This window comes from Sorex araneus, chromosome 1 (assembly GCF_027595985.1).
Source record: "Sorex araneus isolate mSorAra2 chromosome 1, mSorAra2.pri, whole genome shotgun sequence".
NCBI classification, from domain to species: domain Eukaryota; kingdom Metazoa; phylum Chordata; class Mammalia; order Eulipotyphla; family Soricidae; genus Sorex; species Sorex araneus.
In genome coordinates this window covers 27,341,426-27,363,724 of record NC_073302.1, presented here as the reverse complement: position 1 = coordinate 27,363,724, position 22,299 = coordinate 27,341,426, and the positions used below count along the sequence as shown (strand labels likewise).

Here is a 22,299-nt window from a genome sequence, read left to right as displayed (position 1 = left end):
TTTGGGGCCACATCCAGCCGCGCCCAAGGGACATTCTGGGGTGCGGGCATCAAATCCTGGTTGGCCGCATGCAAAGCAAATGCCCTATCCACTGTTACTGCTCCAGCCTTCAATTTTGGGGGCAGGTGGAGGATACCCCTAGTGATGTTCAGGGATCACTCCTGGCTCTGCAATCAAGGATCACTTCTGACAGGCTTTGGGACAAGTGACTTACTATATTATTTCTCTGGTCTCTTCCCTAACATTAAGTGCTTTGAACCACTTACTGTTATCTTCCACTGTTAATCATTGCAAAACAGGCTTTTGTTACTACATTAATAGTGCATCCCCTAGGGGCTAGAGCAGTACAGTGGGTAGGGCGTTTGCCTTGCACGCAGCCCACCAGGGGACCAGGGTTCGATTCCCAGCATCCCATATGGTCTTCTGAGTGCAGAGCCTGGAGTAGCTCCTCTGCATTGCCAGGTGTGACCCATAAAGCAAAAAAAAAAAAAAAAAGAAGTGCATCCCTTTAAAAAACTAAAGCATGCCAAGGAGAGGGCTCTCCGGGCGTCTCTGTCTCACCGCCTGCGTTCGGTGCTCTGGAACCGCTGTGTGTTGGACTGGATCGGGACGGCTGTTGGCCAGGACAGGTGAAGGAAGAACGAGGACCAAGCTGGTTGCTGATTAGTTACCGTTTATTCAATCTTCCATCTTTCTTCTCTCCAGCACTCCCAGCTCTGTCCTCTCTCTGGATCTACTCCACCCTGGATTCTCTAGTCTTTCTCCTCCCTCTTTCTCTCTCCCCCTTGCCCCTAGGCTACACGCAGCCTGGTAGCAAAATCATCATAAGAAAGCCCTTCCTGGGGCTGGAGCGATAGCACAGCGCACCCGGGTTCTTCGAATCCCAGCATCCCATATGGTCCCCTGAGCACGGCCAGGGGTAATTCCTGAGTGCAGAGCCAGGAGTTACCCCTGTGCATCGCCAGGTGTGATCCAAAAATAGCAAAAAAAAAAAAGAAAAGAAAGTCCTTCCTGAGGGCTGGGCATTCCAAAGCCCTTCCTGACTCTTAACGTGTTTTTCTCCTTTCCTTAGTCCAAACACTCATTAACATCTTAATACTAGTTATTTTTGCGTGGACATAGCAAGAGATACTTTGAGGCTTGCAAGGCAGCTCTCCTAGCAACATCTTGCTACAGACTCAGACTACAGCACTCAGGCCAGATTAATCATTCCTAACCCTAGCAGGGTCCAAATCTAGTTATCACGTTTGGATCATGACAGCATTTGCCCAAGCTCTTAACTTAGAGTTAAGCATTAGGCACTTTGGCCAGGCCCATCTCGATGCCAAGGTAGCACACAACTCACTGCTTGCCCTGGGTCCGTCTCATCCCTCTCAGGACCCTGCCTTTGGGGGTGCTAGGAAGTAAGGGCAGCTGAGGCTTAGGTCAAAAGAACAGATGCCCAGGAGGAAAATAATCATGTAGAGTCAAATGACTCCCAGGTTACAAAAGCATAGCATTTGCTAAGTCTTCCTGTGTCCATACTAAAAGGACATGGCTCTGAATAAACTATGCAAAGGACTCAAGGAGAAGAGAAAAACAATATATACAAGTCAACAGAACACTAAGAAAGAAGTTACAAATAAACAGAGGAATGGGAGCACTGTGACAGGAATAACCCAATAAACCTAAACTACCTGATGCTATGTTATCCTACACATCCCTTATTACAAAAAAATTCAGACCCTTAGAAACAAAACTAGTGGGATGAATTAACTAGCTAAGAGAGTAATGTTGTATGTCTGGTGTTCTATTATGAAACATGACTTGCTGTAAAAATGTAAGAGAGGGGCTGGAGCGATAGTACAGCGGATAGGGCTGTACTGGGTTTGATTCCCAGCATCCCACATGGTCCCCCAAGCACTGCCAGGAATAATTCCTGAGTGTGGAGCCAGGAGTAACTCCTGAACGTCGCCGGGTGTGACCCAAAAAGAAAAAAAAAGTAAGAGAAATTTGATGGGATTAATAGTGTTCTGAGATACCTAATTGCTGTTCTTTAAACTTCTGGTGGTGTTATGATGGACATTTGGAGGCAGATGGTATATACGCAGCCTTTACAATCAAATCTATGGTCACTCAATAGTTTCGTTTTGCTCCTAAGCTCATTAAGAACAGGTATATTGGACCTGAGAAGAGAGGACAAGAGATAAGGTGCACACTTGCCTTGCACGTGGTAGGTAGGTCCCCAGTAGGTGGTAGGTCCTTAGCACCATATAAGGTTCCCCGGCATAGCTATGCATGACCCCTTTGCAGTGCCAGATGTGGCCCCAAAACAAAGAACAGGTATATCAAAGAACAAAAGTTTGGATGGTTGTCAAGTGGACATTTTTGTTGTTCACTAAAAATGGTAATGAGATGATAAAAAATAGGTGCTTTATAAGTTAAATCCTTCAGCCTGTTAACTCTTGCCATTGTTAGTACTTTGAATTGCTGGGAGAAAAACAGAAAACCTAGCAGTTACCATAGTCAAAGAAGGTGAAGTTTGAGTCATGTAAATGGCAACTGCCTGTGATGAGTGCCTGTTGAAGAACAGGTTCTCTGTTCCTTCCTCTGTGAAATTAACCCACAAAGAGTCTGAACAGGTTGAGGTGAGACTTGAAATGCACAAAAAATGAGGTTTACTCTGTGACGTCAAAGCTATGTGTGTACACTTCAAATTTTTGGTAAAAGAATTGTAAAGACAGGGTAATTTTAACCACAAGTTTTTTGTTTGGTTGGTTTGGGGCCACACCCACTTCTGACCAGGGTGGGGGACCCCATGTGGCGCCAGGGATCTAACCAAGGTCAGCTGTGCGCAAGGCAAGTACCCAACTTGCTGCACTGTCGCTTCATCCCAGTTTTAAATAACTTAATATATTTAGCTTGTTAGTCAGTTTTTGAAAAAAAGATTTTGCTTTATGGACTACTTGTGTAGTGGTGTTTCAGCTATAAAATACTATCCTCCCACCCTGTATACAATATTTGCTGCCAAGTGTATATTGAATTTTTCCTTTTGCAATCACCGTATTTTAAAAAGTCATTCAGGGAGTTGGAGGAATAGTACAGGGATTAAGATGCTTGTCTTTCATGCAGCCTGTCCTACCTCAGTGTTTCTCCTCACCACCAACTATGTCTTCCTAAGTGCTACCAGAAACGATTCCGTAACACTAAACCCGGAGAAGCCCTTGAGCAAAATCAAATAAATAAATAAATAAATAAATAAAACTTCAAAAAGCTAAATAGAAAGTGTGAAAACAGTGACTTATTATAGAGGTTTCTTAAAATATTAAGTATTAAATTATTAATGTGTCATAAGCAGAAGTGAAATTAAGGTTTCTCAGCATATTTGGTATAATACAGAGGTTCCCAAACTTCAGGCTGCTGCTCCCTTTTCAGAGATCAGACCTCTCCGGCCCCTCCCCCCCACATTCCCCAACTACCTTTAAACTAACAAAGTGTTTTCTAATTGCACCCAAAGCTATTAATCCCCTCTTTCCAGCTCCCCTCACCTACTTGGGGAAACACTGGAAAATCGTTGTACCTGGGAAATCTGGTGTGTATAGTTTCTACCAGATTAATTTATGTTTGCTGGCCACTCTAGGCATTTACAGAGAACTTTTGGGTGAAATGAGTATTTGGTGAACTATATATGTTGGTTTTTTTTTTTTTTCCTTTTTGGGTCACAGTTGATGATGCACAGAGGTTACTCCTGGGTTTGCACTCAGGAATTATTCCTGACAGTGCTGGGGGGACCATATGGGATGCTGAGAATCGCATCCAGTTTGGCTGTGTGCAAGGCAAATGCCCTGCCTGCCGTACTATCACTCCAGCCCCTCTTCTTGTGTTTCCATATTGATTCATTTACTTGCTGTTTGTTGATTACTTACTGTGCTGTTATGATACATATATTCTGGAATTAATTTTAAAAATAAAATTGACAAATGGCTATGTGTAGAGAGTTAGAAAAGTGTGTGATGTGATAGTGAATGAGCAGATGATTAAATTAATGGCTCACAGGCCTTATGGGATAGGTATATGTATATATATCACTGTATCACTGTCATCCCATTGCTCATCGATTTGCTCAAGTGGGCACCAGTAACATCTCCAGTCTCGTGTGTGTGTGTGTGTGTGTGTGTGTGTGTGTGTGTGTGTGTGTGTTTTAAATCAACAGAGGGCCTGTCTTACCTGATCTTAGCAGGTGAGGGGAACCTGGGCAGTTGAGATATGGAGTCAGGCAAGACTTTGAAAGAAGCTTTGAAAAAAGTAGGGCATTTCACAATAAAATAGAATGCCATTGAGCATTTAAGCATTAAAAAATATTTAAGCAAATTTTTTTTATGATTTAAAAAAATGTTATATTGGGGCCTAAGATAAGACAGTAAGTGAAGGTGCTTGCACTGACGTGGTTTTAATCCCTGGCACCACATATTGTCCCCTGAGCCTGTCAGAAGTGAGAGCTCTAAGCACAAAGCCAGGAGTAAGCCTTGACAATATGCCCTGCCCCACCTCATAGTTATAATGTAAAGGGATAGTAAGATGTGGAAGACTGAAAGCAAAGACACCAGACTTTTAAAAAAAATTTTATTTGATAGGGTAGTTCACAATATATGATTACATTTAATATTCAGACACCAATTCCACCATCATTACACCTTCCCACCAGTATATTTCAGATGTTTCCATCCCAAACCCCAATTCCTGTCCCAAAACAGCCAAAATAATGTATTTTATATATTTTTGTTGTGAAAAAAACTGCTGAAGATGCTACAACAAAAGTATCCTTAGAGGATTGGAAGGTTTAGAAGATTGAAGGTTGGATCTCGACAGGGGCCATTAAGACCTTCTCTAAGATCACTAACATGTTGTTAAAGGTTTAGCCCTCTGTGCGTGTGTGTGTGTGTGTGATGTGTATATATTTTCCCTCTAAAATTGGTTGCCTACTACTGTGAACCCCATGAAATATGTTGCGGTACTCTTGGAATATTGGTAGGGTGTGTCCTATGAAGCATTTGCGGCCGTGAGGTCCAGGAAAATATGTTCACTCATGGGTGAGGCTTGGCCTGAGCATGTGAGCGTGGTGGCAGTTGGGTTCTGGAGGTTTTCGGCTGCGGGGACTGGGTCCATTGGGGCAGGGAGGGCTCTCACCCGCCCCCCTCCAGGGTGCCTCGAGTGAAAGTATGACTCAGGGTCCTGGGGCATGGTTGTGGAGAGTGTCATGTTATGTTCCCTTCCGTGAGAGAAGGACATGCGATCTGGATGGTGGCCTATGATGAGATTATTGGGCGCCAGCCAGAGGTGGTTTATGGGTGTGGCTGCTGAGTCGCCTGAGACCAGGGATCTCCCTTCCTGGTCCCGTTGAATCCAGAGTTCTCAGTCACAAAGTCCTGCATACCTGGGTTAAAGAAATCAGTCTTAAGGAATCGAAACTTTGAGTAGGGAGGTAGGAGCAGTTAATTGGAGAGATATGAGTAGATTTAGCGTGGTTGTGAGAATTTTTTGATGGGTTGGAGTGGGGGGTAATTTAAAAAGCAAAAGTTAAACCTAAATTTTGGCTGTATAATTTGTATGAATAATTACGTTCAGTACTGAAATGTAGAGACCAGGGAAATAAGCTGGTTTTGAGTTAGAATAAAAATTTAAAATTTAAGTTAGTCATTACCTCCTGGAGCACACGGCCATATATTTGGCCGTGCAGCATTTCCATATCTCAACAGTACTGACAGCTGAATAGAAGCATAGAAAATTAGGCAGGAAAGTTGTATAGAAGTCTGCTGAGCTCAGTGAGGGAAAACAGTAATATGGAAGGCTCTACTCACATCTGATAGCTCAGTAAATCCTCAGACAAAGGCTTTAGTATAAACACCGTTGTGAGATATATGTTGTAACAAGCAATATAAAATTATTTTGTGCCTGCTAAGGGGGGCGGCGGGAGGGGCATGGGAAACTGGGGGTGTCGGTAGACAGAAGGTCACACTTTGGTGGGATTGGTTTTGGGACACTGAATGTCTGAAACAACTGAATTATGAACAACTTTGTACATCACAGTGTTTAAATGAAGTTTCATTTTTTTAAAAATTTCCTTTTTTGGGATTGCTTAGATCACCCTTGACCCCAGAGATTAGGAAGGACAGAAAAGGAGAGAAATCAAGTGGGGGAAGAAGATGGAGAAAGGGAAGTGATGGGGAAAGGAATCTGGTTACACTGGTGATGTGGGAGAGTGGATAGTTACATAACGAAAGCACAGGCCCAGGAGCACTGAAACACCTGAGATCCAAAGCACAGCCACTGAACTTTGTAATGTGCCTATCAAGGTGGCAGGAGGGCAAGGGCAGGCTAGGGACACTGGTGGAGGGAAGTTGACTTTGGTTGGGGGGTTGGTGTTGGCATGCTTAAAACTCAAGTAGCAATAACTGTAAATTATGGTTCATTAAAAAAAAATAGCCTGTTAAACATACAAATAAGGATCACGAGAAATTTGTTACGAGCTCTGATACAGAGAGGTTTTGACTGGAAATAGCAATCAAAATTTTCATAGTATATGTGGTTGGTGTGTGTGTGTGTTTGTGTGTGTAACTAGTTGTATATGGTTTGTTTCAGTTAATGTCACTGGACAAGAGCAGTCTTTTACATTGCCCATTCCTTAAGAAAATTGAACTGTAATTCCTGTATTATCCATTGCATATTATATGCTACTTGAGTTGAGGAATCTTGGTGACAGTTTTCAGTGATAAGATGGCAAGTAGGACTGAATCCTGAATGCTCAAAAAAAAACAAACAAAAAAAAACACGAATAGTGCAGGAGTAATCTTGAGATAGGAGAAATCAAAGAAAACATTTCACAGAGTAGGAAAAGGTCAGATATATCTAGTGCTTGGAAATCAAAAATAAGATTAAAAAATAGACATGGGTTTCAATTTTGGCAGCCTGAAGATTAGTGACCCGTTAGTCTCCGTGGAGAAGTCGAGTAGAAGCTAAATTTGAGAAGAATGAGTCTAAGATGAGTATACATAGTAATGGAGACATTGCTAGTTTCTTCTAATACTTGTCCATTTTCCTGATATGTAGTAGCCATTAGTATGGGTTAAAATTTTGTGAAAGCTTTCACAATAATTTTGAGCTTCACAGCATGATACTGTTATAAATCTACATTACACTGATAAAGATGGGCCTGGAGCAGTAGCACAGTGGGTAGGGCATTTGCCTTGTACACCGCTGACCTGGGTTCGATTCCTCCATCCCTCTCGGAGAGCCCGGCAGGCTACCAAGAGTATCCCACTCACACGACAGAGCCTGGCCAGAGTCCTGTGGCGTATTTTATATGTCAAAAACAGTAACAAGTCTCACAATGGAGATGTTACTGGTGCCTGCTCGAGCAAGTCGATGAGCAATGGGATGACAGTGACAGTTCTTTATTAGAGTTGGGGGGGCCACACCCAACTATTCTGGCCTTACTCATGGCACTGTGCTCCGGGATCACTCCTGGCTGTGCCCAGGAGAGACCATATGTGGCGCTGGGAGGTCCAGCCTGGGTTGGCTGCATGCAAGTCTGGTAGGACTCTCTGTATAGTAATCTCTCTGACCCACCATATATGATAGTGGTGAAGGTAAGGTACTTGTCTTGCATGCATCAGACCTCCCTTCCCATCCACCCCCATTTGGTTCTTGGCACCACATGTTCCCCTGAGCATCTCCAGGGGACACTTCTAAGCACAGAACCTGGAATAGCCCATGAGCACTACTGTTATCAGGTATGGCTCAAGAATATAGAAAAAAAAAATATCTGATTTAAAATATATATATTCTATATTCTACATATTAAGAAATTATATACTATATGTAGAAATATGGACTGGAGGGATAGCGTAGTAGGTTGGGCCGCCTTGCATGCGGCTGGCCTGGGTTTGATTCATCTGTCCCTCTCAGAGAGCCTGGCAAGCTACTGAGAGTATCCCGCCTGCACGGCAGAGCCTGACAATCTACCTGTGGTGTATTCGATAGTGCCAAAAACAGTAACAAGAAATCTCACAGTGGAGACATTACTGGTGCCCGCTTGAGCAAATTGATGAACAACGGGATGGCAGCGCTACAGTGACAGTGCTATATAGAAATGTATTCTATATATAGAAATGGAATTTAATATTATATATATTCTCTATAGGAAAAGAAAGGTATTACTGCCTGCATCCTGATTTTTCTACATTAATCTTATCTAGTGATTTTTCTATTCTTCCTAGTTATGAACTCCCATCTTTAATAAACCAGCTCATTCCATTCTGGTACTGTAGAATGGGGAAGTTCCAGTTATCTGCCTACTTTACCTTTTTTTCTGATTCTGATGCTAATCTCTGGCCCTTCCCTACATGTTATTACTTAAATAGGGTCACTGACTATAGTCACTCCCTTGCAAGGGTCTTCATAGTTTGGCCCTTGCGCTAGGCTGCCTGAATTTCAGTCCTTGGTTACACACTTGCTGTGTGACCCAATTTTGTGCCTGTTTACTCATCCGTGAAATGAGAATACTGATACTAGAAGTACTTACCTCAGAGTGTTGCTGTGAAGGTTTGAGATAGTACAGTGTTGGGCAGCATGGGCTCACTCACACTCTGGTCTTGCTTAGAAAATGACAAATGTGATTAAATGCATTTCATTGTTTTTACTTGCACTTGGTCAGCTAAATCAACATACAGCAACATTTCAGTTTTCTCACTTAAATTGAAGAATGTTCGTTAGGTCTTATTTCGTGAGAGTCACACTGTTCGTTCACTAGTTTGTTACCCTTCTACTGCCACAGGAAGATTTCCTGTCTCCTATTTTCAGTGGATGACTGTAGGTTTTAGTTTTTGAGACTGTAAAAACAATTGGGACACAGCTACACAAGGACCTTTTCCTGAGCTACCTACCTGCGTGCTTCTTTTTATTGAGGATAGCTATTAAGAATGGGGCTAAAGCCTGTCTCCACTTACCTGTGAAGGACATCACCTTTATCGATTCTTTGTCTGCATCATATTTTCTATTTCCAGAGCATGCGGACATTTTCACCATCTTAATAAAACCTATCCTTTGCACGTGGTGTACCCTGGTGCAATCCCCAGCATCCCCCATGATCCCCCAAACACTGTAGCACTGTCATCCCTTTGTTCATCGGTTTTCTCGAGTGGGCACCAGTAATGTCTTCATTGTGAAAACTTGTTACTGTGTTTGGCATATTGAATATGCCACGGGTAGCTTGCTAGGCTCTGCCATGCCGGCAGGAAACTTCGGTAGCTTGCTGGGCTCTCTGAGAGGGAGGAGGAATCGAACCCAGGTTGGCCGTGTGCAAAGCAAATAAATGCCCTACCCACTGTGCTATTGCTCCAGTTCCCAGACACAGCCAGAAATAATTCTTGAGTGCAGAAACAGGACTAATCTCTGAGCATTGCCAAGTACGGCCTCAAAAATCATAAAAACAAAAATCTCCTTTATCGACACATTGCTTTATTGTCCCATTTCTCTGCTCTCCCTCAAAATAAAGCGTTAAGAGTAGCTCAATTCTGTTTACTTTTCCCCTCATTTTACTTTCTTTCTTTATTTTTTATTTTTTTATTTTTTATTTTTTGCATAATGAGTCACACCCAGCAATGCACAGGAGTTACTCCTGGCTCTGCACTCAGGAATTACTCCTGGTGGTGTTCAGGGGACCATATGGGATGCCGGGGATCGAACCTGGGTCTGCTGCATGCAGAGCAACCACTCTACCCCTGTACTATCACTCCAGCCCCATTTTACTTTCTTTCAGTTTTCCAGTGTACTCAATCTTCAGTGCCTATGTGGTAGTGTTTTTTAATCATTGCCGTAATGTATTTTTTATGATAAAATTAGTTGCACTGATACTTGTAGAGTCATTGGGGTATAAATAGCATAGTTTTCTGAAAATTGCATTCTGAATTTCAAATTTCACCTGAAATTACTGCTGCCTTTTGGATTATAGCTCCAGTTTGGTGTTTGATTGCTTTTCATTTTCATATTGTGGTACTCCTGTTTGAATGAAAACTATCTTTTACATTCTTTCATTCCTTGGGTCGCACAGGGTTGTTTCTTCTCTTGCACTGAAGTTTCCTGACCTCTAGAATTAGCTGGACCCTGTTTTTCTGTGAGAGATTTAGGAAGTCCTCCCTGGTGCTATTCAAGTGGAAGGCTTGAATGGAAGCCTTCAGGTGAAAGGCTGAAGAACCAGACAGGAATAGCTTTATCTGTAGTGGAAATTGTTGTTTGGTTTAGGGAACTTCTTTTTTGCTAATTGTTAATTCTTATAGTTCTTATTTTTTCATTTAAGTATTAAAACTATTGCCTGATACTTTAAAAAATGAAATTTGCTTTCAAAATTGCACTATAATATTGGTAAGCAGTAGTTGGGCAGTGCAGTGGGTTTTTTTCTTTTAGAACTAAAAATATTTTTATGTCTTACATATTTTGAAAAATCTATTAGCAGGAGGCTGGACATACAATACATCAGGTAAGGCAAGAGTCTGACACGATTCAATCTCTGACATCCCCAGTGGTCCCCTGAGCACCACCAGGAATGATTTCCTGAGTGTGGTTTGTGGCTCAAGCCCCCCCCCCCCCACCCCTAATCAGCAACTAGAGTTTTTTCCTTTATAAAGTTTATACTTTATTCATTCATGTGTGTGGGGCTGGAGCAATAGCACAGCAGTTGGGTGTTTGCCTTTCACGCGGCTGACCCGAGTTCGATTCCTCCGCCCTTCTCAGAGAGTCCGGCGAGCTACCCGTGGCGTATTGGATATGCCAAAAACAGCAACAATAAGTCTCACAATGAGAGACGTTACTGGTGCCCGCTTGAACAAATCAATGAGCAACGGGGTGACATTGTGTGTGTGTTCAGTTAGTATTTTGCATATCTAATGTCGTCATTCCTTCTTTAACTTTATTTAAACACCGTGGTTTACAAAGCTGTTCATAATACAGTTCTCTTGAGCATTCAATGTTCCAGCACCAGAATCCTACCCCAGTGTGACCTTCTCTCCCTGTTTTCTTAGTTTCCTATCCACCTCTCAAGCCTGTCCCCTTAGCAGGGACAGAATAATCAACTTTTTTTTTTTACAAGATGTTAAGTGGAATTATCAAAAAATAGCTTTTAAAAAAATTGTTATATCCCACAGTAGTGTTACAAAATCATTGAGGCTTTACAGAACTGTATTTTGCTAGTTGGGCCTTCTGTGTTAGTGTTTTCACTTATTGAGTTTAGTGGGCTTCTTTGCTGCTTTCCCACCTAATTTACTGTGCTCCTGCTGTGGAATTTTGGTGACATGAGGCCACATGTGTGGCTACATAGCCTGCCTGCCTCCAGAGAGGCCCAGTCTTCAGCTCAGAGACCCTGGGTGAGTTTCATTGGCTTGGTATCTCTTCCAAGATCATTTGTGAAGCTGGGCCATTTTTTGTTTGTTTGTTTGTTTTAAATGGAATCACCGTGAGATACAGGGTTACAAAGCTGTTCAAAGTTCAGTTTCAACTGATGGGTGTTTGAAAACTCATCTCTCCACTTGTGTCCATTTCCCACCACCAGTTTCCCTCCCTCTACCCTCCCCTCAGACTGTTTCTATGGCAGGCCTCTCCTCCTCCTCCCCCCCTACCCCCCCACCCCCCCGCTTTTGGGGTTATGGTTTGCCATACAGGTACCGAGAGGTTATTATGTTTGTTCCTTTACCTATTTTTGAAGTTGGGCCATTTATATCAGTCTTGTTGTAGTGTATAGTATTCAAGTGAGTGCAGTGAAGGATTTTTATCATTTTACCACTGATGGATATTTAGGGTGGTTTTCAGTATTGTATATTGTGTAATTACTGTGGTTTACAATTTTTGTTCATGTTTTTGAAGTATTTGAGCATCTCCAAAGAATTGATTGGTAGATGTGGAATCACAAAAAGTTAACAGACTATCCAAAAAATGCCCCCCTCTCTACTCACAGATTATAGGAGCACCAATATGGATTTAGAGCTGAATACTGTACCTCAAGTGTTAGTCTTTCTGTTTCTGTGTTTGCGGTTGGACGTTCGCCTTTCACGCAGCTGACCCGAGTTCAAGTCCTCTGCCCCTCTTCGAGAGCCTGGCAAGCTACCGAGAGTATCGAGCCCGTGCGGCAGAGCCTGGCAAGCTACTCGTACATATTGGATATGCCAAAACAGTAACAATAAGTCTCTGAATGAGAGACGTTACTGTGCCCGCTCGAACAAATCTGATGAGCAACAGGACGACAGTGACAGTGATCTCAAACTGAGAACTGTAGTAATAAATTATATATGTATATGTGTGTGTGTGTTCACTTTTACTACATAATGGAATAACAAAATTCAGTAGCTTAAAGTATAGACTGTCACTGTCATCCCGTTGCTCATCGATTTGTTCAAGTAGGGACCAGTAACGTCTCATTGTGAGCCTTACTGTTACTGCTTTTGGCATGTCCAATATGCCACGGGTAGCTTGCCAGGCTTATAGACATTATTCATAATTTCTTTAAGTTGTGAATTCAAGACTAACTTAGATACTCTGGCTCAGAGTCCGGTTGGTCACTTTATTTCTGTATTTCTCAAAGTAGGTGCTGCTGCTGCCCAGGGAATGCTGGAAATATGGGGGGTGGGGGGATCATATCCTAGGATGCAATTGAGGAGCATTTTGTTTTCTTAAAGATGGCAGCTTTCAAAGGGAGTGTGCTGAACAGTTCCTTATCTGAGAAGAGACATTTGTGGAGTTCTCTAACTCAGTGATTCTCACCCGGGGCACACAGGTGAAAGTTGAGTAAATGGGAGAGGACACAGCATGAGACCAAGGAGGGCAGCTGGTAAGATGGGGGGTGGGTCTAGGAAGGAAACCATGTCAGAAGGGTGCCATGATTAGCAAAAGGTTGAGACTGTTGTAACGCATGTGATTGTGTCAAGGGCTGGAATTATCTGCAGACTTGACTGTGACTTGAGGGGTGCCTTCACCAGGGACTTCCTGTCCTGGCTAGCAAATTTTACTGATTGTTGACTAGAGTTGCCTGAGTTTCTCTCCAAATACCCTTCTTACCAGTCTGTATGACATTATTGCTGGCTTCTCCAGTGTAGGCTTCTCTCAACTCAGGAGAGCAAGATAAAGGTGGTGGCTTTATAAATTAGTCTTGGAAGTCACTCAGGCACTGTCATTTTTTTTTGCAGGGGGGGGCACCCGGCAATGCACAGGGGCTATTCCTGGCTCATGCACTCAGGAATTACTCTTGGTGGTGCCTGGCGTTACTCCGGGGACCATATAGGATGCTGGGAAGCGAACCTGGTCAGCTGCGTGCAAGGCAAACGCCCTACCCACTGTGTTATCGATCCAGCCCCAACGCACTGTCATTTTGGCATTATTTTAGTTCTCGTGGATTAGTGAGAATTCGGTCTGTTTATATAAAAGCTTGAAAATAAGGAGGGCAAGGATCATTTGAGGCCTGCCTGGAGAATGCATATCATGATCTCAGACACATAGTACAGAACAAATGAGTTAAATATGAAGCCTTTTGTGTACTGTATGGCACATGTTACAGGCAGGCGTAGCACCCATGAGCTATTTTTATTCATTCTGCCTTCATGTTTCAGGACTGTCAATGTCAGTTAAAGCTTCTCTAATTCTTCTGCTACATATAGTTATGACAAGAATAAGAAAAATCCTACCTTATAGTGAAGAAGCTAGTGTGTTAATTTGAATATCCTATTGCTTATCTATTAAACAAGCAGTGACCCTAGAACTCTTAATGCAGACATTCAGTTTAAGGACACTGACATTGCAAAACACTATGCTATTAGCATGGGGGAAAATTGTTTATAACTTTAAAAAAATTTTTTTATTAGTGAATCACGTGAGGTACAGTTACAAACTTATGAACTTTCATGTTTGCATTTCAGTCATACATTGATCGTTTACATCCCTCCACCAATGCCCATTCTCTTCCACCAATGTTCCCATTATCCCTTCCACCCCCCACCCCACTACCACCCCTGTCTCTGTGGCAGGGCATTCCCTTTGTTCTCTCATTCCCTTTTGTTTGCAATAGAGGTGTTGAGTGGCCATCATATAGCAATTATGTTATTGTCTGAAACATACAATTCTACCTTTTGTGGGGCCAGGGGCATTGGGCCACAGGGGACTGCTGAGGGCTTACTCCTGGTGGGGCTCAAGGGAGCCTCTAGTGTCTTGTCTCTCTCCTGCCCATGAAATCTCTTTTAATGTTTGACTTGATAAAAGATGGATTCTCATCTGCTTCAGTATACAATTTTTTTGTGGTATTACCTGCTTTAGAACTTCAGAGACACTCATGTATACGTGTGAAAAATTGACAGTGGAGGAAAAAAGGCAAAATAGTCTTGGTGTTATAAGCCACCTAGTTGGGGTTTGACTCCTTGGGCACCACCTTAAGGGTGTTCTAGATCTTTTTTATCTGATGGCTGTATAAAGGGTTAACTAGTTGTTTACCCAGATGAGTAATTGCACAAGTGTGAGTGTGGGGGTGGGGGTGTGTAGGATGCGCTTCTCCCCCACACAGTACTGGTGGTGGAATTGGAGGCACTTCCTGCTTGCTTAAAGAAGGTCGATTTCCAGGGGTATACTAATTAAGAAAAAATTTTTTTCCCTGAAAGGCACCAGTAGGCAGTGGTCTCTGACCTTTACCCAAGAAATGTGGTACTGTTGTTTTTGGTAGGTCAGATCCCAAGGAGTGCTGAATCAGGGGCACTAGGGCAGTGTGAGGTGCTCGATGAAATGAGCTGTGCCAGGGGTAAAACCAGGGGCCTTGAACCTGCAAACCATAATACCTTTGAAATTACCTTAATTCCTGTCTCATCATGATCTTCATCAAATATTAACAGGGTATAAGATCAGAACCATCAACGTGATTATAATCAGGGATAAACCATAAATTGTGGATTATTCATTATTCTGAACCACTTGTAGTGTTAAATATGCCATCAGATATGCTCATTACCAAATTTATTTGACTTGTTGTCCACTCCGGGAAAGAAGAGTGATTGATTACTCAGTGTCCCCCTGGAAGTCCGTTGTTACTATTCTGGAGCCACCCCTGGCAATGCTAAGGACTTAATACTTGTTCTGTGCTCAGGGATCTCTCCTGGCAGTACTCAGGGGAACGTCATTCAGTACCCAGGTTAGCTACTTACAAGTGCCCTTGCATTTTGCAAAGACACTGTACTGTCTCTTTGGCCCCTCTACCTTCTTTAAGTGCACAAATAATGTTTCACAATTTCACCCAAGGCTGCTGCCACCACCCCAACCCCCCATACACATATTTTCTTTCCAGTGTCTCCAGACTGTCCCCCTTCTTTGGGAAACACTGATTTAATACAATAGTATATAGTCAGTTCACACAATCATGGATGAGTTGTTGGAAACAGGCACTTTAAACTAAAATGACAACTAAGTCCTCCATAATGTCTTTCTAAATGTAGATTGAAATTGGATTTTTTTTCTTCTCATCAAAATAAAAACGAAACATTTGAGGGCCTGCTGTACTGAACTGGAAAAAGACGGGAAATCCAAAACCTCTTTTTCCTTTCATGCTTTGCAGTATTAGGGATAGAACCCACAGCCTCTACACATGTAAGCCATGATCTCTATCACTGAGACACTGAATTTCCTGCTGTTGAGATCAAGTGTTCTGTGAGCTTTTGGCGGATGGGGGGGTGAGGGAATTGTTTCTTGTGTTATCCTTAGTCTTGCCTTAGAAATTCAGAATAATAGAAGACTGAGACTAGTAATTTTTTTTTTGGTACATTTCTACTTTAGAGAACATCAGAATAGCAGTGATGCTACTATACCTTTTTTAAATGAAAAGTTAGTAAAATAAGGTCAGTTTATAGAGTGCAAATTACTGAAGAACCAGTTGGGGTTTAAGCTACATTTTGGTAGCAGTGTGAATTGGTGAAATGATTTAGCTTCTTTACATCTATTTACTCATCTTTAAAATTATATGGGGGGGTTGGAACAATAGCACAGCGGGTAGGGTGTTTGCCTTACACACAGCCAACCCAGGTTCGATTCCCAGCATCCCATGTAGTCTTCTGAGCATCGCTGGGTGTGACCCCAGAAGCAAAATAAAATAAAATTATATGGATGTTATTTCCATTTGTTTCAGAGTTTTGAGGCTTATGTGAAATTGTGTATATTAATATATTTAAAGCTGTATGCAGTATTTTTTTTTTTTGCTTTGGAAGAGTACGCCTTTGCTTCTTAATTGTGCAAATGAAACTTCTGTCCCTTTTTATCAAATAGTTTTTTATATAAAACTCAGAACAATATACTTTACGCAGTTATCAGGAGTAATTAAAAAATGGAAGGAAATGGTATGAGTTACTTAAGTAATGAATTACTTTCAAGTATTGGGTCTTGCCTGTTTTTGACTCCTGTCATGCTATTTCCTGATCAGTTTCCCAAAAATGATTGGTTTTAAGTTTTATAATCTTTCTGTGTCATTTTAGGAATTAAAGAGACAGGCTCTAAATAACATCTAGTCCTTATTTTATAGAGGACCCTATGTCAGTGTACTGGTTTAAGATAATTTCAGTGTAGGTGTTTCTTAGCCTTGTCTGAACTTTGGAACTAAAGCTTTTTAGACATACTGATGTGTAGGCCACACCTTCAGAAATTGTTCATCTGAAATGATTGCACAATGAATCATTTGCCTTTTAACACTCACTTTTAGCTATTAACATTGAATTATTGTTGTTAGACTATTTTTAATTCTATTTCTTACGCCTTTTTGTTGTCAATTTGTGACTCTTGGATTATTCCAAGTTTGGTGTTTGGGGGATCACTTAAGCAGTTCTTGTGGGAGCCATATAGTTCCAGGGTCAAATCCTGGTGCATGTATTCAGTCTATTGAGCGCTCTCCCAACCCTCTGAAACCTTTGAGAGACTGCTTTTTCTTTACTTTTTTGTCCTCTGGAAATAAGCCACAAACAAGCTTAGGGGTTTTTTTCCCTCTTCCTCACTGGGCATCCCAGATCATGGGATATCAGAATCACCTCAGAGCATCTAGCTGGGGAGCATCAGAGATTAAACTGGCAGATTCATGTTTGCCAGGCAAGTGCATTCAAGCCTCCTCCAGCTCCTCCTGACTGGGAATCACAAACGACAGGACCAGGATTTGAATTCAGCCTCTGAGCCAGCAAAGCAGTTTGACAGCCTTCTTGTTCGTTTGTTTTGATGCAGTATAGTAAAAACATGGAAGTCTTGGGTAGCCTTAATTAAAATGTAAAAATTTCATCTTGCATTCTATTTAGGTTCTGGGTCTATTTGTTGCTTAGACTTAAAACTGAAATGTTTGTTTTTCTGATAGGTGAAAGCACTGAAAGAGAAGATTGAATCCGAAAAGGGGAAAGATGCCTTTCCTGTTGCAGGACAAAAATTAATTTATGCAGGTATGAATTAAATGGTAAATTTAATGTGTCTTTTACTTTATCACAGTGACATCTAGTTTTAGAAATTGTTGTTTTTCTCAATTGTATTAGATGCAGGCTGGAGCAATAGGGCAGCGGGTAGAATGTTCACCTTGCACGCAGCCAACCCGGGTTTGATTCCTCCGCCCCTCTTGGAGAGCTTGGCAAGCTACCAAGAGTATCTCACCTGCACGGCAGAGCCTGGCAAGCTTCCCGTGGCATATTCGATATGGCAAAAACAGTAACAAGTCTCACAATGGAGACATTACTGGTGCCCGCTCGAGCAAATCGTTGAGCAACAGGATGACAGTAACAGTGACAGTATTATATGCAAGTTGATCAGAAAAACATGATTATATAGGTAGAATGGGCAGATATTTGAAAATGATATTAATTTTCACATTTCGTTAATTTTCTTTTTAGTGATGTTTTATCTGTAGGGGTGAGGGATTGGGATTATATCCAGCTGTGTTCACGTCTTACTCATGCTCTGTGCTCAGGGATCTCTCCTAGCAGCAACACTATATGTTTGAGTGGGGTCACGCCTGCTGGCGCTCAGGGCTTGCTCCTGGCTCTTTGCTCAGGGATCATTATGGCAGACATGGAGGACAGTATGGGAAGGCAAGTAAATCCTTGCCGTGACGGACTGTCACTCCGACTCCACCAGCAGAGCTTTGTGAAAGTAATGTCTTTTCAAAGATTGGCTTTGGATCTCTATGTACAGGTTATGTCTGATAGCTTTTAGTCAAATGTTCATGTCCTGTTGATCATGTTTCCATTTCCCTTTATCTGGGATGATCATTTCATGTTTTTCTTTGAGTATTAATTGATAGAAGTGCCTTTCCTGTTGGAGGCCCTGAGTTTGATCCCCAGCATTGTGAGGAGGGGCAGATTGGTGGTGGCGATAGTTCTAGTTTGTTATGTATACATAAGACAGTGTTTACTCTAAGTAACTTCTTTTTTTTCTCATTATGTTAGGTAAAATCCTCAACGATGAGACTGCGCTGAAAGAATATAAAATTGATGAGAAAAATTTTGTGGTGGTTATGGTGACAAAAGTAAGTTTCTGTTTCATCCCATTATCTTTATGCATGTCTTTAAAATATTTATCCCAAATCTGGCATCTTAAATGACTAGAGTTATATACATTCATAGTGACTTACTCTCATGTAAGTTATGTTAAGATGAGTGGGTTTGGGGGGCTGAAGTGCTAGTACAGTGGGTAGGATGCTTACCTTTCACACAGGTCAATCTCCGGCATCCCATGTTGTCCCCAAAGCACTGTCTGCAGTAATTACTGGGCGCATAGGTAGGAATAACTGTTGAATATCATCTGGTGTGGCCCCAAAACAAACAATAAAATGATTATTAGGTTTTGCTAGAATACCAAAGCGTTAGCACAGTGGATAGGGTGTTTGCTTTGCATTTTGCCAACCCGGGTTTGATTCCTCTGTCCCTCTCGGAGAGCCCGGCAAGCTACCAAGAGTATCCTACCCGCACGGCAGAGCCTAGCAGACTCCCCGTGGCGTATTCGATATGCCAAAAACAGTAACAAGTCTCACAAGTAGACGTTACTGGTGCCCGCTCAAGCAAATTGATGAACAATGGGACGACAGTGCTATGACAGTGCTACAGAGTACCAAAACCTTTAATTATGTACTATTGGGAAGCAGGCTTTGTAGGAATTAGTATGTTTCTTATTTTGTAGTGTTTAATAAGGGTATCATAAATTGACTTGCCAGTTGTGCACACAATTTGACAAACTTCTCAAAGCAGGAGAATCATGTAAATTCGTATTTCCATACTTTTTAGTGAATGACATAGACTTTTAGATACTAACCAAAGGAAAAGGCAAGTAAAGCTATAATAGAATGATTATTGTGAGGAAATTTTTCAACAGGAACTTTTTGTGATTCAATTGCACTGTGATATATTTGGAATAGTGTGGGTTTTTTCCTCACCCATAAATTTTAAGGCATTATATTTAGAATAGTTTGTAAAAGTCAAAGTTTTCCTAAGAAGCACAGAATGAATAAGGGTTCTGTTTTGCTCATGCACTTGTTCAAAAGACAAAATCAGAGGCTGAAAAGATAGCATAGTAGGTTGGGTGCCTGTCTTGCACAAGAATGGCCTGGGTTTAATCCCTAGCATCCCATATGAGCACTGCCAGGAATAATTTCTGAGTGCAGAGTCAAGAATTATCCCTGACTCTGAGCATCATTGGGTGTGGCCCAAAAAGACATTATCATGAACATTGAGGTAGAGAAGGGACAGCACTTGATATTAATTACATTCACAAAATTATATATGCAGTAGAATTAAAGAAATTTTAATTACTGCACTTTTGAGCTGAAACAAACCAGTTTACATATGTGGACTTAAACCTCTTTAAATCCATGAAGAGTAATATTGGGCCCGAGCGGTAGTGCAGTGGGTAGGCCATCTGCCTTGCATGCAGCAGACCTGGGTTCAATTCCCCTAACACCTTGTATTATTGCATGAGCCCACTAGGAATAATCCAAGAACACAGAGCCAGCTGAAAGTCTTGAACACCGCCACCTCCTCCTCCCAAAAAAGAATTATATTGACATGCCATATTCAAGCAATTTGAACACAGGGAAATAGAATCAAATGAGGAAACTTTGTTGTGGTCAAATGTACATAACACAAAATTTTCCCAGTTAGCGTCTTAATATGTAAAGTTCTGTGAGCGTCAGCATTGCTAAACCACCAGTGTCGTCATTAGTGTGCAGAGGATTTTTCTTCCCAAACTAGAACTTTGCCCGCATTAATCAGTAGCTCTCCCATTTCTTCCCCTCTGCCATGCTCCTGCCAACCACTGTTTAGGTGACCATGAGTTAATGGCTTTAGGGTTATGTTTGTAACATCTTGTAGCATCAGTGGAATTATACAGTATTTGCCCCCTTTTTTTAAATTGAATTACCTTGAGATACAAAACCTTCGTGTTGGAGTTTCAGTCATACAGCGATTTTATACCCATCCCTACATTTTCCACCACCAATGTCCCCAGTATCCCTCCCCTCCATTCCACCTTTCCCCCACCTCTGCGTTATTTGCCCTTTGTAATTATTTCTTAGTGTAATGTCATCCTGTAATTTTATTGTACATAATGGGAAATATGATGGTCATACATTTAGATATATACTTGCTTTTGGTGCTCAATAGTTTAGTAACCGTGACTGTTTAGAGCATGACTAAGAATTAAGCAGAATAGGTCTCAGTAGGTGTGTGCATTTGAGAATAGCTAGCTAAGATCTGAACTTAGTCTACCTTTACACGAGATTCTAGTTACATTTATGGTGTTGTTTTTGGTTTTTGGGTTTTTTTTTATTAGTACTGTAGAGGCTAATTGTTAGGTAGGAAATTGTGTGGTCTTTTTCGGGTATTGATTTCTATTCTTTTTTACTTGGATACAGAGCCTGAAGTTCTTTTTTTTTTTTTTTTTTTTTTTTTTGGTTTTTGGGTCACACCCAGCGATGCTCAGGGGTTACTCCTGGCTCTGCACTCAGGAATTACCCCTGGTGGTGCTCAGGGGACCATATGGGATGCTGGGAATCGAACCTGGGTCAGCCGCGTGCAAGGCAAACGCCCTACCCGCTATGCTATCGCTCCAGCCCCCCGAGCCTGAAGTTCTTAACTAAAGCTTATTAAAGTTGATTGTTAATATTAAACTCATCAACTTTGAAAGAATTAACATAAAATAATTTAAATTCGTAAATTGTGTCATTTTACAAAATTATTTTTAAGTTACGAGTTTGTATTTGTACAAGATGCTACAAAACATGAAACTATGCATTTAGTTAGAGACTGGGAAGAAATGTATTCTATCCATGACTCGTTCCTTTTCTTTTTCCTGTGTTTAGCCCAAGGCAGTGACAACACCAGCACCAGCACCACCCACAGCCCAGCAGTCAAACCCCGCCACCACCACCACCACCACCACCACCACCACAGTTAGTTCCCCTGCAGCACCAGCTGTGGCTCAGCCCTCAACTCCCACCCCTGCTTTAGCTCCCACTCCCACACCTGCATCCATCACTCCAGCTTCAACCACAGCATCTTCTGAACCTGCACCTGCCAGTGCAACTAAACAAGAGAAACCTGCAGAAAAACCAGCAGAAACACCAGTAGTGGCTGCCAGCCCAACAGCAACTGACAGGTAAGAGCAAGATTCTAGGAAGTAGGCTCTCAGGATGTGTTCATCCCAAGAACTAATGGTCTGTGTTGTGGTTTGATCATTGGTTTGATCTAACTGAATTCCTACAGTTTACCTTTTTTCTGAGCTGTGAGCTTGAAAACAGTTGTGTGTGCATAAATTTCTGTAATGTGGGTTAAGGCCAGCTGTTTACCACGGTTTCTACCTGTATTCTCTTCTACCCCAGGAAAGAGGTCAGAATCCTTACTCATTTTATTCTTTTCATATATATTTTTGGTTTGGGGGACCAGTAAGACACCAATGGTATTCCTGGCTGTGTGCTTGGAGGTTCATAACAGTGCTGGGGATTGAACTCACTTTAGTTAAAAATATTAGTAAATACTTGTCAGATTTTTAAAAGGTTTGATGGGGCCAGAATAATAATAAAATGGGCAGGGCATTTGCCCAACTTTGATCCCTGACACACTGTAGGATTCCCCATATCCGCCATGTGCGATCCCTGAGGGTAGAGCCGGGAATAAGCCCTGAACACCACTGGCTGTCACCCAAACCCTTTCCCAACAAAAAAAAACATTTCATATTATGAAAATTTTGGCATTGCCTTCCTGTTCATAGTTAATCTATATTCTTTTGTAATATATA

General features: G+C 41.8%; 1 protein-coding gene across 1 annotated transcript in view; it reads left to right on the top strand.

The window, feature by feature from the left end:
* The window catches only part of RAD23B (RAD23 homolog B, nucleotide excision repair protein), a 47,295-nt gene that overhangs the window by 4,362 nt on the left and 20,634 nt on the right, over positions 1-22,299 (top strand). Inside the window, exons 2-4 of the mRNA XM_004600285.3 lie at positions 17,381-17,462; positions 18,459-18,538; positions 21,365-21,660. Of these exons, the coding sequence (XP_004600342.1) occupies positions 17,381-17,462; positions 18,459-18,538; positions 21,365-21,660 (458 nt within the window). The remainder of the gene's footprint in view (positions 1-17,380; positions 17,463-18,458; positions 18,539-21,364; positions 21,661-22,299) is intronic.